The sequence below is a fragment of the Pristis pectinata genome, chromosome X (genome assembly GCF_009764475.1).
Source record: "Pristis pectinata isolate sPriPec2 chromosome X, sPriPec2.1.pri, whole genome shotgun sequence".
Classification (NCBI taxonomy): Eukaryota; Metazoa; Chordata; class Chondrichthyes; order Rhinopristiformes; family Pristidae; genus Pristis; species Pristis pectinata.
This window is the reverse complement of record NC_067450.1, coordinates 1,229,131-1,243,405: the sequence shown is the minus strand read 5'-3', so window position 1 is coordinate 1,243,405 and position 14,275 is coordinate 1,229,131. Positions and strand designations below refer to the sequence as shown.

At 43.1% G+C, this 14,275-nt stretch overlaps 2 protein-coding genes across 5 annotated transcripts in view; one reads left to right on the top strand and one right to left on the bottom strand.

Annotated features, from left to right (window-relative positions):
- Positions 1 to 4,416, bottom strand: part of LOC127566991 (signal transducer and activator of transcription 5B-like) — a 152,035-nt gene extending 147,619 nt beyond the window's left edge. Inside the window, exon 1 of one of the 2 annotated variants that reach the window (XM_052009585.1) lies at positions 4,324 to 4,416. The gene's annotated coding sequence lies outside the window, so the exon portion shown is untranslated. Of the gene's footprint in view, positions 1 to 1,379; positions 1,400 to 4,323 lie in introns of those variants that run through there. The other variant, XM_052009583.1, reaches the window with a different exon arrangement.
- The window catches only part of LOC127566993 (glutaminase kidney isoform, mitochondrial-like), a 35,874-nt gene extending 21,720 nt beyond the window's left edge, over positions 1 to 14,154 (top strand). For 2 of the 3 annotated variants that reach the window (XM_052009592.1, XM_052009594.1), the window contains 11 exons: positions 1,539 to 1,571; positions 2,073 to 2,131; positions 3,025 to 3,091; positions 3,806 to 3,856; positions 5,432 to 5,608; positions 8,462 to 8,593; positions 8,945 to 9,037; positions 10,077 to 10,138; positions 11,000 to 11,076; positions 12,420 to 12,483; positions 13,205 to 14,154. In XM_052009592.1, coding sequence (XP_051865552.1) covers positions 1,539 to 1,571; positions 2,073 to 2,131; positions 3,025 to 3,091; positions 3,806 to 3,856; positions 5,432 to 5,608; positions 8,462 to 8,593; positions 8,945 to 9,037; positions 10,077 to 10,138; positions 11,000 to 11,076; positions 12,420 to 12,483; positions 13,205 to 13,397 — 1,008 coding nt within the window. In that variant the 3' untranslated portion in view covers positions 13,398 to 14,154. The remainder of the gene's footprint in view (positions 1 to 1,538; positions 1,572 to 2,072; positions 2,132 to 3,024; positions 3,092 to 3,805; positions 3,857 to 5,431; positions 5,609 to 8,461; positions 8,594 to 8,944; positions 9,038 to 10,076; positions 10,139 to 10,999; positions 11,077 to 12,419; positions 12,484 to 13,204) is intronic. The other variant, XM_052009593.1, reaches the window with a different exon arrangement.
- The last annotated feature ends 121 nt before the right edge of the window (positions 14,155 to 14,275 follow it).

Here is a 14,275-nt window from a genome sequence, read left to right as displayed (position 1 = left end):
AGAACTAGAACTGGTAATGACCTTTGACTCCTCAGTCAAAGGTCAATAAGTGATATTGGAGGATAGGTAGTAACATTCTCTCTGGCACTTTCACTAAAAGTCCAGCTGATAAAAGAATTCCCAGTGTTCATACTGAACCTCTGTCACAGCACACTGGCATTCTGGAAGGTCAACTGACCCCACCAACGCTGGATTGGGCATGAGAAATCAGTCAAGGTTCCTGCTTCCTGACTAATCTTCTCCATCCTTTTGCCCTCCAGCAGTGCTGCAACTATGGCTCTGAGCTGGTATGAAACTAACACAGCCCATGGGTCAAGCCTGTGACCCACCTGGTCTGACAATAAATATTTCCCTTAAATAATGTAAAGATTATTACTGGAGAGAATTGTTGAGAAATGTACTAATTTTTCACTTCTTGCTGCAGCTGTTGTCAATCTCCATTCTAGACACTCATGCTGATCTGTCCCTCAAGTTTATTCAGGCTGCAAAAAAACTGCGGAGTAAGACTGGTTTCCATTTAGGCAGAGTGACAAGCGGACACATTAGAGGAGGGTAAATACATTTAGTGGGGTGCTGACACAACCTGCATTTAGTCAGGAAATAATACCTGGTAATCAGAAACCAAACTGACTGACATTGCATAATCCCTTTGAAAACACAAAGCTTTTTCTTTGTCACGAACCCTTCAGCTGCACATCCTCCCCCATCACTATGGCAATCTTCAAGTTCTGAAGTTAATTTGTATTTGTGTTTCATTTCACACTGGCTGGTTAGTGTTAAACACATCACGGTATGCTTGAGTAAAACCCAATGCCATTTTTACACCAAGTTCCGGTCTTTTAATCCAGGGTCAATCATCAAGTCTGATGCCATGGTATATTTTGCAATCACTTCAAGAACTGGATTTGTAATATTGCCTGATGGTGAGGTATCTGTTCACTTGCATTGTGGACAACATCCACAGCAACCCGGAGGATAGAATATGTGCGGACACAAAACTGAAGTGAAATTACTTCTATGCATTCCTCTCCGTGTATATACGTCTCTCTATCTGAGGTGCAATCTTTTGGATGAAACATTAAACAATAGCTCCATTTGCTCTCTCAGATGTACCCCTCAGTTACTTTCACTAAGAACAAATTATCCAGTCATTACTAAGTTGCTGTTTGCAGGAGCTTGCTGTACATAAAATTGGCTGTTGCATTTCCTACATTATAACAAAGACGACACTTCGTATTTTATTGATTGTAAAGCACTTTGAGACAAACTGAAGTTGTGAAAGGCATTATATAAATCTAAGTCCTTCCCTTATCTTTCAGCCCTCTATCCTGCTCACTTTTAACATTGTGAGTGCATCATTCTTGCTGTTTTTCCCTCACCTTGTCCATGGTGTCCCATTGTCACCCACGGGAAAAGATGCAATATTTACACTGCCACGAGATGGCTGTCCATACCCCTGGATTTTCATGAGTTTTTGAATGAGGTGCCACGAGGAATATTTTGGGCTTTAATACACTTTTTCCCTCTTGTATTTACAGCCTGGAGCAAACAAAGCAGAGAAGTTTGACTGTGTAAGTATTTCAATAACAACAATATAGCAAAAAAGATGTGAAAATTTACCCAGAGACTCTAACCTGGCAGCACACAAACCAATGTTCACTCAGCTGACTGCCATGCAGAGAACCAAATGTGCCAAACCAAAAAAAAGCTTGTGTGATAGGGTATTTTGTTTAAAAGGAGGCCTAATTCTGGTAAATTTGGCTGTTCATGAACAAAGGAAGTCCTTCAGTAATCTTCGAGAAAGTGCAACGGCTTCACAATACTAACCTCATTTCCATGTCATCTTGTGCAATCCATGAAATACAATTCACAATGCACATTCAGCATGTGTCATGTCCTCTTTAGAAAAAATCTGTTATTACCATTATGATTAAGTCTCAAGAGTTGGTCAAGTACACTAGTTTAGGTGAGTTCCATATAGTCTGAACTCCAATTATAATTATACCCAACATCAAGCTCCTTGCTCTCTTAGAAATGGCACACTGGGTCTAAATTTATTTTCCTTTCTACAGGTTATGCACTTCCTTAATAAGATGGCTGGTAATGAATATGTGGGCTTCAGCAATGCTACGTAAGTGCCAACCTCTATTCCTGTGTCTCCAAAGATCCATGCAGAGCCTCCAATAGTCAATTGTAATTTGCTACTAAACCTTAGGTAGCAAGCTCACTAATAAAACAAAGCTCTAGCTTCAGTTTTGTTCAGTGATAACCTTGAGTCAGATCATGGATTTAAGTCTCACTCTAGAACATCACATCATCTTGATTGACACTGCAGCTGAATGATGAGGGAGTGGTGCAAAGTCAGAGGGGCAACACTGAGGGATCACCACACTATCGGAGGTTCTACCTTTCCAATGAGGCATTAAATCAAGGTTCCACCAGTTGATTCAGGAGGATGTACAAGCTCATGACAATCCAAACAGCACTGAGTTCCCCACAGCAACCTGGCAAAAATTCTACTTCAAAGAACAGATTAACCAGAAAGAACAGATTAATCGGTCAGATGAAAGCCACTCAAATCTCCATACTGCCAGTACTACAAAAGCCCACTCATGAGATTGTGTTTTGTGAATATTAGCCTCATGCTTTCCCACAAGCTAACTATGACTACATTTTTCAAGAAGGTAACTTATTGGTTACTTTGCATGTTAGGACATCCTAAGCATGTGAAAAGTTCAAATATAAATGCAAGTGCGTTCTTTTCAAATGGTTTTCCCTTTCTGGAATGCTTTCCCAAAGGCACTTTTTGCAAAGGTGCAATCCTCACTTCCATTTCCAATATTTTCTAAGCAGGTGGCAAGCTGTTGACCCTTCAAAAAGGGACAGCTAAAATCCTTTTCCCAATTCTCAAATTCCTTATTTCAATTTCTGCTCAATCTTTTTGTGAATATGCCATTCAAATAGGTTATGATATGGGGATTTTCTGTGAATCACTAATTGTGCACTTTTCTTTCCACGACTGAGGTTTCAGTCAGAGAAGGAGACGGGAGACAGGAATTTTGCCATTGGATACTACTTGAAGGAGAAGAAGGTAAGCCAAAAACAAAACTCTGGAGTTAAATGGAAAACAGGTAAAATTGCAGATGCCGGAATCTGAAACAAAAACAGAAATGCTGGAGGTACTCGGCCAGTCAGGTAACATTTGTGGAGGGAGAAACCAGTCAATGTTTCGTGTCACTGACTAGTTCTGAGGAAGGGTCGCTGACCCAAAACATTGACTGGTTTCTCCTTCCACAGATGCCGCTTGACTGGCTGAGTTCTTCCATCATTTCTGTTGTTGATGTGGAGTTAAGTGTCTGCCTAATGCTCAGACATGGTTTACTGTCATCTTGATGGAAGTTTGGAAGGCACAATCTGTTTACATAGGGCCCAGACATCAATAATCCAAAGCATGATTCCTGGTCTGTGTACTCTTTCCCTACAGTAAGATTGGCAAATCAAAATCCATCTCTTCATTGATGCTCCTTACTGCAGAAGTACAGTGTAAAAGATTCATTTCAAGCATTTTTGTGTTGGGCTAAAAGCTGATCTCAGACATGGCATTCAGTCACCAGTTAACCATCTCCCACCATTTTACCCTTCATCCGACTGAAATGAGCTGCGAGTATTTTAAATACAGGCTTGTTGATTAGAATGCTGGTGCTATTTTGATTGTTGATGTGAATGATTTGTGAAATTAGAAAGAGAATATGCCCCCAACTTAGTTTCATGAAGTAATCTTGGCTTATCTCTTTTATTATCCCAGTGCTTTCCAGAAGGTGTTGACATGATTGCTACGTTAGATTTTTACTTCCAGGTGGGTAAAGCTGCTTCACACTGTTCAGTTGTGCTGGGATACAAACTGGATCAGTGGCCATCCCTCGCTGCAATAGTTGTAATCTAAAATTATAACTATCATTATAATTGTGATTGTGAAGCAATATCATCGTGAAGCACTCAATCCCCAGTGAAGTGGCCTGTATACTGCAGTGCCAGATGGGTGAGGGTCTGGGTTTTCGGTGCTCACCTCCGTCAAAGGTGTTATCACTGAATGAATTGGCTTTTTTTCGTTCCAATCATGAAATTGGTTTGAGAACAATTTTCTACCTCAGTGCAGCCTAATATACTTATCACTAAACAAGCATTCACTCAGATCGATATGTGAAGCTGGAAATATGTGCGTGCCGAGTGATTTCTGTTTAACTCCCAATTTCTAACCTCGTTGCTTTTACATTCATCGGCTTCTTCTCCAAAACCCCATTTTTGCCTAATCCCAGTACTCACCAGTTGCTGCTTCCACCTGGATCTCGCTTGACCTCCTCCCCTTCACGCTTCGGGAAACTCTTCCTCAGCCTTTCTCCTGGGCTCTCGCTTCATCTTGATAACGCCTTTGTCCGTTCTCCCGCAACTACTTGCTTTCGCCGCCAGCATACCGCTGCCTTCCGAGGCGGGGACCATGTCTTTTGGTCAACCCGCTGGCAGCATACGATGCCATCCTACACCCAGCACTTCACCTTGATGTTTGCTCTGTCCGCGGCACGTTAACAACTTCCACGGACAAAACTAAGCCGGCGGCTTCAGGCGCCATGAGGATCTGCGCATGCCCGTCCCGCCAGGCGAGCACGAGGAGCGGGCGTCGTTCGAGATCCCGTCGCGTGCAGGGGAGGAGGGCGAACACCCGCGAAAGGCGGCGGGGCTTCCAGTTCTGTGGGATGCTCGGAGCGAGGGAGCGCCGCGGTGGGGGGGGGGAGTACGGCGAGGAAGGGGGGGGGGAGTACGGCGAGGAAGGGGGGGGGGAGTACGGCGAGGAAGGGGGGGGGGAGTACGGCGAGGAAGGGGGGGGAGTACGGCGAGGAAGGGGGGGGGGAGTACGGCGAGGAAGGGGGGGGGAGTACGGCGAGGAAGGGGGGGGGAGTACGGCGAGGACGGGGGGGGGAGTACGGCGAGGAAGGGGGGGGGGGAGGACGGCGAGGAAGGGGGGGGGGGAGTACGGCGAGGAAGGGGGGGGGGAGTACGGCGAGGAAGGGGGGGGGGAGTACGGCGAGGAAGGGGGGGGGGAGTACGGCGAGGAAGGGGGGGGGGAGTACGGCGAGGAAGGGGGGGGGGAGTACGGCGAGGAAGGGGGGGGGAGTACGGCGAGGAAGGGGGGGGGAGTACGGCGAGGAAGGGGGGGGGAGTACGGCGAGGAAGGGGGGGGGAGTACGGCGAGGAAGGGAGCGCCGCACTGCGGCTGGAAGGACGGTGAGGAGGGAGCGCCGCGGGAGGGGCGTTGCATGGCACATACATTCTTTCACAAGATGTGGAAATTTCACATTAAATTTTAAATTTGCTTCTCCTTGCATCTGGTGTTTCTGCAAACCCAAGTTTTCCTTTTTTTTCCCCCTCATCGCAGCTCTGCTCGATCGAGGTGACGTGTGAATCGGGCGGCGTGATGGCGGCTACCTTGGCCAACGGGGGGATTTGCCCAATCACAGGCGAGCGGATCTTGAGTGCTGAGGCGGTGAGGAATACCCTCAGCCTGATGCACTCATGCGGGATGTACGATTTCTCAGGCGAATTTGCTTTTCATGTAAGCGTTTTATGGCATTTATCAGGATTATGTCCTTCAAGGTTCAGACAGTTTGTTGGAGGTGTTGCCGCCAGGCCACGCTTGGTACTGGACTTACTGCCCCCACCACCTGGAGTACATTCTGTGCCTTTTGTCTTCAGTGCTTCAAAGTGTTTTTTCCTCCTGCACGGAGGAGTACTGAATCAGTTGAGGTGGTCATCTGAAAGAGATTTTCTTGCCTGCATTTGTCAAGATGCCATGAGACTTCATGAATCCGAAATAAATGTCATGGAATCCCAGGGGTACTCCCAACCATATAATGTGTCATCAGCTCTGATGGGTCTGTCTTGCCGTTGGGATAGGATGCATTGAGGAATTGTGATGAAAGAGTCTGGCATATCATTGACGGACCTCCAAATTGAAAGAAATATCTCTTTAAAGGACAGAAGTGAACCAGATAAATTTGAACAGTAATTCACGTCTACTGCTTCCTGATACTATAATTTTATTGCTGTGTTTATTTCACTAACTTAATATAAATTATCCATCTGTTCTGGTGGGATTTGAAGTCAAATTTGGATTATTAGCCTAAACGTTTGGATTACATAAACACTGTGCCTCCTTAACAGTCTACGCCTCCTTTATCACCCACTCTATCCTTCGGAATTAATGATGTCTAACTTTGGCCCATCAAACTGCCTTATATCAACCAGTTCAGATTATATTAGTTCTTAGACTGTCAATCTCCCATCTAGATCTACACAGTCTCCTGAATGAACCCTTTGTTGCCAGTTATCAACAAGAAAGTCAGATAATAAAATTAACAATTGTTTTTAAATTTAATATCGTAAATGCTCAGCACTTGAATTCGACAAGTGGGGTTAATTGATAAAATAAATTGGGTTACAAAGGCAGATCAGTTTTAATGCAGTGATTCAGTATTAATTGCTTGCTGACTTAAATTTACAACTGAAATTAATAACCAAGATTTTCAGATCAAGAGGTTTGACATTAGGCAGTATGAATTTGCAAGCTGCTTGTGGACATATGTTACTAAGGCCTGATTGCAGATCAACTGTGGCCTTCTCATTTAGGGTAAGATCCACCAATTCCAGACCCAAAAATCACTCCCATACTAACCCCTCCACTGGCCATGAATCAAACAAACTGGAAAGGTTCCTGACTTCTGCTGAACTAAAAGATTTAATGGCGGGTAATTTTACATTGTTGGCTAAAAAGTTGCATGTACCACTAGACAAAGTGCAAAAATAAAATCCTTGCATTATCAAAGGAGTGGTGTAAACACCAATAAATTTTAATGCAATATTATAAAGTAATGATAAGCAACAAAAAAAAATCAAACTTTTAGCACCCAAAAGAAGCCAGACTCCACAGTCAATCATGACACAGCAACCTCAGTTAATTAGGGGCATTGCACAATGGCTTATTCTCTGACCTGTGCTGCTAGTCAGCTGCATTTCTCGCCAAAGACAAAAGAGACTGCAGATGCTGGAATCTAGAAAAAAAAGAGAACACTGGAGGAGCTCAGCGGGTCAAACAGCATATCAGCGGGACCACTAAACCTGTACTAAAGCCTGAAATACTAACAGAAATTGATAGGAATCCTCATCAGGTCAGGCAGCTTCTGTGAAAAGAAATACAGAGTTAATATTTATGACCTTTCATCGGAATAGTTCAGATTTTCTGCTTTGTACTTCAGATTTCCAGTATTCCCAGTGTGTCATTTTTACACTGAAATCTTATGGAACTTTGCCATCTAGTGGTTCAAAATGTTACAGGTTTAAGATATCTTTATTAGTTACATGTACATCGAAACACACAGTGAAATGCATCTTCGCGTAGAGTGTTCTGGGGGCAGCCCGCAAGTGTTGCCACGCTTCCTGTGTCAACATAGCATGCCCACAACTTTAGGCAAATTCTGTTCAAATGGTCATTCAGGATTCTGGCCCCTGCATGTTTTGTGAGAAAATTAACTTAATTCCAGGATTTCTAGTCTTGTTCTTACTGAGAAATTGTGTGCTGCAATAATCCCTCCCCCCACCCCCTTCAGTATTCTGTCATGCTGTCTGTGTTCCACAGCACATTGCTTCATCACTTGTTTGGTAATTGAAATAAAAATTGTACCATTTGTACCATTTTAAAACAGTTCAAGTTTTTGGGAAAGCTTTTAATTAGTCTGTTCTTTCCAGTGATTTTGGTAGTGTTCATCCTGAGGACATTTTATTATTCACCCAGTCAATTGTACATTGGATTCTAATTTTTTTGACAGATTTTTCTCTCCTCTTTCTGTCATGCCTTCCACTCATGTGTAGTTCCACAGTCATGCCCTGGTCCTTCAGAGGTGACCATGTATGAGCTTCAGCAGTGATAGATAAGTTCTCTGGGTATTGGGAGTGGGGGATTCACAACCAAGCTCAATCCAATCTTCACTTCCAGGTATGCATTTTCCACCAAAGGAATGGGGAAAAGTGGAGGGGGGTCATGTCGCTGGGTAGCACTAAGAAGTGGCAACCTCAACTGATTTTTCCCATTCTTTACCCCATGGCACTAAGGCCAATTGGCACCCCTTGCCACCCACCCTTATCGCACTCAGCTAACGGACACTAGGAATCGAACCAACTGGCCTGCCTGGCTCAGCTTTTCTCAACTGAGGCATCAGAGGAAGTTAGGTTGCATTTGAGTTAGTTCTCATTTGCTGCACGGGTAAAACCATAACATGCAAGGCAGAGAGCAATACCGTTTGTTAGCTGGCTTGCATGTGAACTCATCCAACTGGGACCACTGCAATGTTTTTTGACTGTCACCTTTGGTCTTCACTTATTCATGTGTGTGTGTCTGTGTGTGTGCATGCAGGTTGGCCTTCCAGCAAAATCTGGTGTTTCTGGTGGTGTTTTGCTAGTGGTGCCGAATGTGATGGGTGTCATGTGCTGGTCTCCTGCCTTAGACAAAGTTGGCAACAGTGTGAGAGGTATCGACTTCTGTCAGGTATGAAATACTGGTAATAGTTTTAAGAGTTCTCAGTTAACTTTTCTATCTCTGCAAGTGTCCTGATTCATGATAGGATACAGTCTCTGATATCTCACCTAAATGGCCACTCTTTAGGTAACACTTTCAGTTGGGGTTTTGGTAGACTCTTCAATTTCAGGGAGAGGATGGGGGCAGTTTTTGCCACTCGTCGCTGTATTTATTATTACCATGTACACTGTTTACACTATGAGCTTCACACGAGCAAAGAATTTGTTTGCACACTGGTGTATATGTCAATAAACTAATCTGAATCTGAAGTAGATCACCCAATAAATTCCCTAGGGCTCTGACTAGTCTCTTCTCTTCCAGGAACTAGTTTCCCTCTTCAACTTTCATAACTATGATAACTTGAGGCATTTTGCCAGGAAACTGGATCCACGGAGAAATGGGAGTGAAGCTAGGGTAAGCAATCTTTCGCATGTGTGTGAGAATACTAATTGAACACTACTTACGTTACGACTCGGTGTTGGTCAATGAGTAGATCTGCAGAGAGCAGCTTGCAACGTGTCGCCACGCTCTGGTGCAGTACTAGAACAGAGCTATGCACAATCCAACTTCACAGTTAATCGCAAAAAACAACCCAAAAGATTTCCTCCCCATCCCAAAATACTAATGAAATTAAAGCCAGTCCAGTAATCCTTGGCCAATTGATGCTAAGTTGTTTGTACAAATGTCACACTAATATTGAAATATCCTTCTTCTCTACTGTTCTTTCCTCTTGGACCTCCATCCCCCCCAGTTCATAACACTCCTCTGCAACCCTCCACCCCCAGTCAGTTCATACTGGCATTCTTTGCCCATCACTGGCCCATGTTCACTTTAGCACCCCCTCTCTTCATGCCACTCTGTTGCTTCTGCTTTGCCAGGGGATCTTTGCTTAATGTTGTAAGCAAGAACTAAGTGTCTCAGAATTATCATAAGAATGCCTGTCCACAGTACTTTGCAGTGTATCAGTCTGCAGGAAGCATAATTAAGTTAGGAATCAAAGGCAGTGTCCTATTTTTTCCAAACATGCAGACACTTCATATGAATTAGAGGATGGAAGACATTTTGTTATATTACATGTGTTATTTACACAGTACTTTACCTCACAAGATTAAATGGATGGCTGGTGTGGGATAAGGAAGTATCCACTAGCTGAAGGGGGGAGATTCAATGGGTGAGGAAGAGTCCATAGAAAGGGAATCAATGAGTGGGTAGGGTCTGTGATAGGTAAGCATGTCCATGGGCTGTTGGAGGGGATTCACCTGGCGGGGAGAGTCCATGATAGGGGAGAGTGTCCATAGGCTGTGGGAGGATACTCAGTGAGTGGGGAGAATCCATGGGGTGTGGGAAGAGCAGGCCTGATATACTTGTGTTCTTAGTAGGTTCTGATTAATTTTTAACTTAGTTATAAATAAAAGAAACATTTTAAAAATTTTATTTTTATTTATTCCACCAGGAGGAGTCAGTTGTGAACTTGTTATTTGCTGCTTACAGTGGTGACATAGCTGCACTGCGAAGGTGAGTACTTGCCTTTATAGGACAGTAAAATTTCCTTCTTCCTTATTCAGAGTATGCATCCCCAAGCCACATATGGGCACGGGTAGGCTGCAGTAGGCAAGCTAGTTTCTGATCTGTGCTCAGCACCTCTGTGCACTGACTCAATTGAGATTAGAAACTCTCAAGTAGAATGCAAAGATGAATTTCATTCCCAGCTTGTGTCTCTGGGAAACACCTTGTGATGTACATTCCACTTTGTTCCATTTTCCTGGCTTTCCACCATTTTCCAATCCACAGTCAATAAGGCTGGAAGGTCTGGGACCTGTGCTCTTGGCTGACGGATGTGCTTCTTGGCCTGGACTGAAGGCCTGAACCCATTAGGAAGACAATGTTAGAAGTCTGAGTTTCTAAGTTGTTAAATCAGCCTTGGCTTGAAGAATATGAGCCTTCCCAAGCCACATCCTGATCAAGAAAATGGGGCAGATCAGCTAGTATTTTACACCTTTTCAGTTAATGGGGTGGGAGAAAGTATGTTGGAGAAGCCCATTTCCCATTATCTCTTACCCTCCCTTTGTAAGGAAGTACCTTATTTCAATACATCTTCCATCAACAGCAATCGAGCTATGAAAATACTCAGGTGGAAAACGGTGGGCGTAAACCAGCACTTCATTGCTTCCATCTGCTGAAAGTGCAGTGTTGTATTTCATGTCTCATTAAATATAAACTTTTATTTTCATTACAATAAATTAATTTAATGTAGCAAAACATTGCAAGGTGCTTAACAAGAGTGTTCTCAACTAAATCGCTTGATGGAAGAGGAAGTAGCAAGACTGAATTTGTGTACTATAGGTCTGACTGGAGTGTGCTCTCTCACTTTCCCAGATTTGCACTCTCTGCTATGGACATGGAACAGAAAGATTATGATTCACGTACGCCCTTACACATAGCTGCCGCTGAAGGTATGGATGAAGTGGTCAGTTCTGACAGTAGGTCTTCCAGTTTGCATAATACTGGGAGGAGCAAGGGTAATGTGCTAATTCCTCCTCAGCTACTCTTTTGTTCATTACTGAGAGCAACTGGTCTTTGCCCAGCCCCTCCCCAATTCCACACCTGAAGAACTTACTCCATAGGATGGGTGTGAATTTGCTTCTACAACAGTGAAGAGGGGATGTGATTGAGGTATATAAAATAATGAGGGGTATAGATAGGGTAGACTGCAGGAAACTATTTCCCACACCGGAGGTAGATAAAACTAGAGAACTTTAGGGTAAGGGGTAAGAGACTTAAGCGGGGATCTGAGGGGGACCTTTTTTACCCAGAGTGGTGAGTACCTGGAATACACTGCCTGAGAAAGTGGTGGAAGCAGAGTCACTGACAGCATTTAAGAAGTGTCTGGATGATCACTTGAATTGCTTGGGCTTAGAAGGCAATGGGCCAAGTGCTATTGGTTGGCGTGGATGCAGTGGGCCAAATGTTCTGTTTCCATGCTTTATAACATTATTAACAGTTAATCTGTGGCACAATGCCTCACAGCTGGTGGCTGTTAACTATATGGAATGGAATAAATCTATTTAACAGTGCAAATGATTATTTGATTGCTTCCAAATTGTGGGTAGAGAGAAAATGTCAGATTTTATATGAAACATTAAAACTGTATTGTATTCCCTTTTTTCTGAACGGGGGAGTCGACAGACCTGTTATCCAAATCACCATTCTTTATGCATGTTACATGTAGCAAATTAGGGAGAAAGTTTGAAATTAGGTGCAAGCCCAAGTTTCTTCTCCTAGGTAGGTTTGAACCTTTGCCTATGTATTTAAGATTTTATCCCCTTCAGTTTACCCCCATTGTTACAATCTGTAAGCTTTTCTTAAAAAGCTCGTGGTTGATAATTAATTGCTGTCTGCTGCTCGCCAACAATCTTTGGTAATATACCACACTATAGGCAGTCATTCAAGCTCTTACTCAAATGGTATGCATTTTCTGCTCCATACCAGCCTCAGATACATTTCCTATCAAACCAGAGATGTCAGTTTTGCACATCACCTATCTTGTAGCACCTGAGTGAGACAATCAGTTTAGTAACTGCTGCCAAATTAAGGGTACCTTTTATGCTGAGCCAGTGTTCAGGAAATTGGCTCAAGTTTGCAAGGCTCCATTGACTTCTAAGGAAGGGAATACATGCACGCCAATGGATATCAATCCAGGTCCCAGATGTGAAAAAAGTAGGATCTGATCCACTGCACATCTTTTCTTCAACTCCACTGTTTTGAAATCACTAAGTGCTTATTCCATTTTATGCAGGTCACGTGGAAGTAGTTTGTTTTCTTCTCGATGCATGTCGTGTAAACCCGTTCTGCAAAGACAGGTGAGTGGCAAATAGAGGATAAGCAGCAGTAGAGGATATCTTTATTTGTCACATGTACATTGAAACACACAGTGAAATGCATCTTTTGCACAGAGTGTTCGGGGGGCAGCCCGCAAGTGTCGCCACGCTTCTGGCGCCAACATAGCATGCCCACAACTTCCTAACCCGTACGTCTTTGGAATGTGAGAGGAAACCAGTGCACCCGGAGGAAACCCACACAAACACGGGGAGAACGTACAAACTCCTTACAGACAGCGGCCGGAATTGAGCTCAGGTCACTGGTGCTGTAATAGGGTTACGCTAACTGCTACACTACCGTGCCTGCCCTTCGCCAAGGTTTGAAGGGTGCTCTCCCTAGGCTATGCTCAACATGAACTTTTCTGCTCCATCTTAGGACCAATTTAAAGTTGGTGCTCCTTCAGTTGCTGAGTTCAGTACTGATATGTAATCCATAAATGTTTGATTCTCCTGAATTATAAATGAGACATTGTAAATGGAATCAACATCATAATCACTCATGGGAATCCAATTCAAGCAGCATTGCAAATTGAGCTCCACTTGTACACTATGCCGGAGAATGACGAGAGGAGCTTGTGGTGGACCACCGTAAATGAGGGAAAACTATCCATTTACAAAATTGTTACTTCAAACATGTCGTCAGATAACATGAAGCTGCAGTCAATTTTGAGTTGTCCTCAATTATTCTTTCATCTGTTCACAGGTGGGGCAATACTCCTCTCGATGATGCAATTCACTTCAATCATCAGCAAGTTGCAAAGCTGTTAAGGAACTACCAGATGTCATACCCATTACCCGAGACAGCAGAGTGTGAAGGGGATACATCTGATGAAAGTACAGGGGAGACTAGTGAAGGAGGTGAAACATCACCAACTTCTCTGGTTACAAAAGCCTGAAAGTCAGCCCTGGTTCCTGTGTTATGTCTGTGATGTGGTTGTGTAGTTGTGCAATAGCTGTATGCTGTCCCAGCAGTGTCCAACAAGAACCATCATAGTTTCAATGGTCAACTCACCTCACTGTAGCAAAATCTCTGCCCACTATTTGCAGCAGATTTCTTCAATTTTTGGAGGGTTGATTCCCATAAGCTACTACTATGTACAAGACCAAATAAAGAGATTGTGCCCAAAGTAAACTGATGAGAAATCCTCACTACTCAGTTTGATGTACAATGATCCAAAAGCCAAAATTTTAAAAATCTGACAAGAAATACAGAGCAGCAAAGAATCAGAAAAGGTTGAATAAAACAGAAGATATCCAATTAGAAATGAAAATAAGGGAAGATTAATAAAATCCCTCCACCAGCACTTTTTACTAGTGATCTCCCATGTAATTAACTGTACAGCAGCTATATTGGATATAATATTTGAGCTATGTACTCTTCTTCGTCTAGAAATAATGCAACCTCAAAACCAGTAAAAAGGAAAATAAATTTCTCACACACTGTACTGTATAATTAAGGTTCAAACTGCACAAGGTATACTCCAGGCTTTAGTATTTTGGTTTTTGTCAATGTTGTACTTGTATATTATGAATTATGAAATGACTGTCCCTCTAGCAGCTATAGAGTGTACAACAGAGTTGTGTGTCACCGTTTAATGGAAGCTATGGGCATAATTGAGTTTTAAAATTGCTATTTATTTTGTGGTAATGCAATAAAAATACAATTACTAGACAAAACTCTATGTTGTTCCAATTCATCAGGTTTATAGTAAGCAATGGAAAACTGACAAAGTTTTATTCCAGGAATCCTTAAAATATCTGTAATGTGTAATTA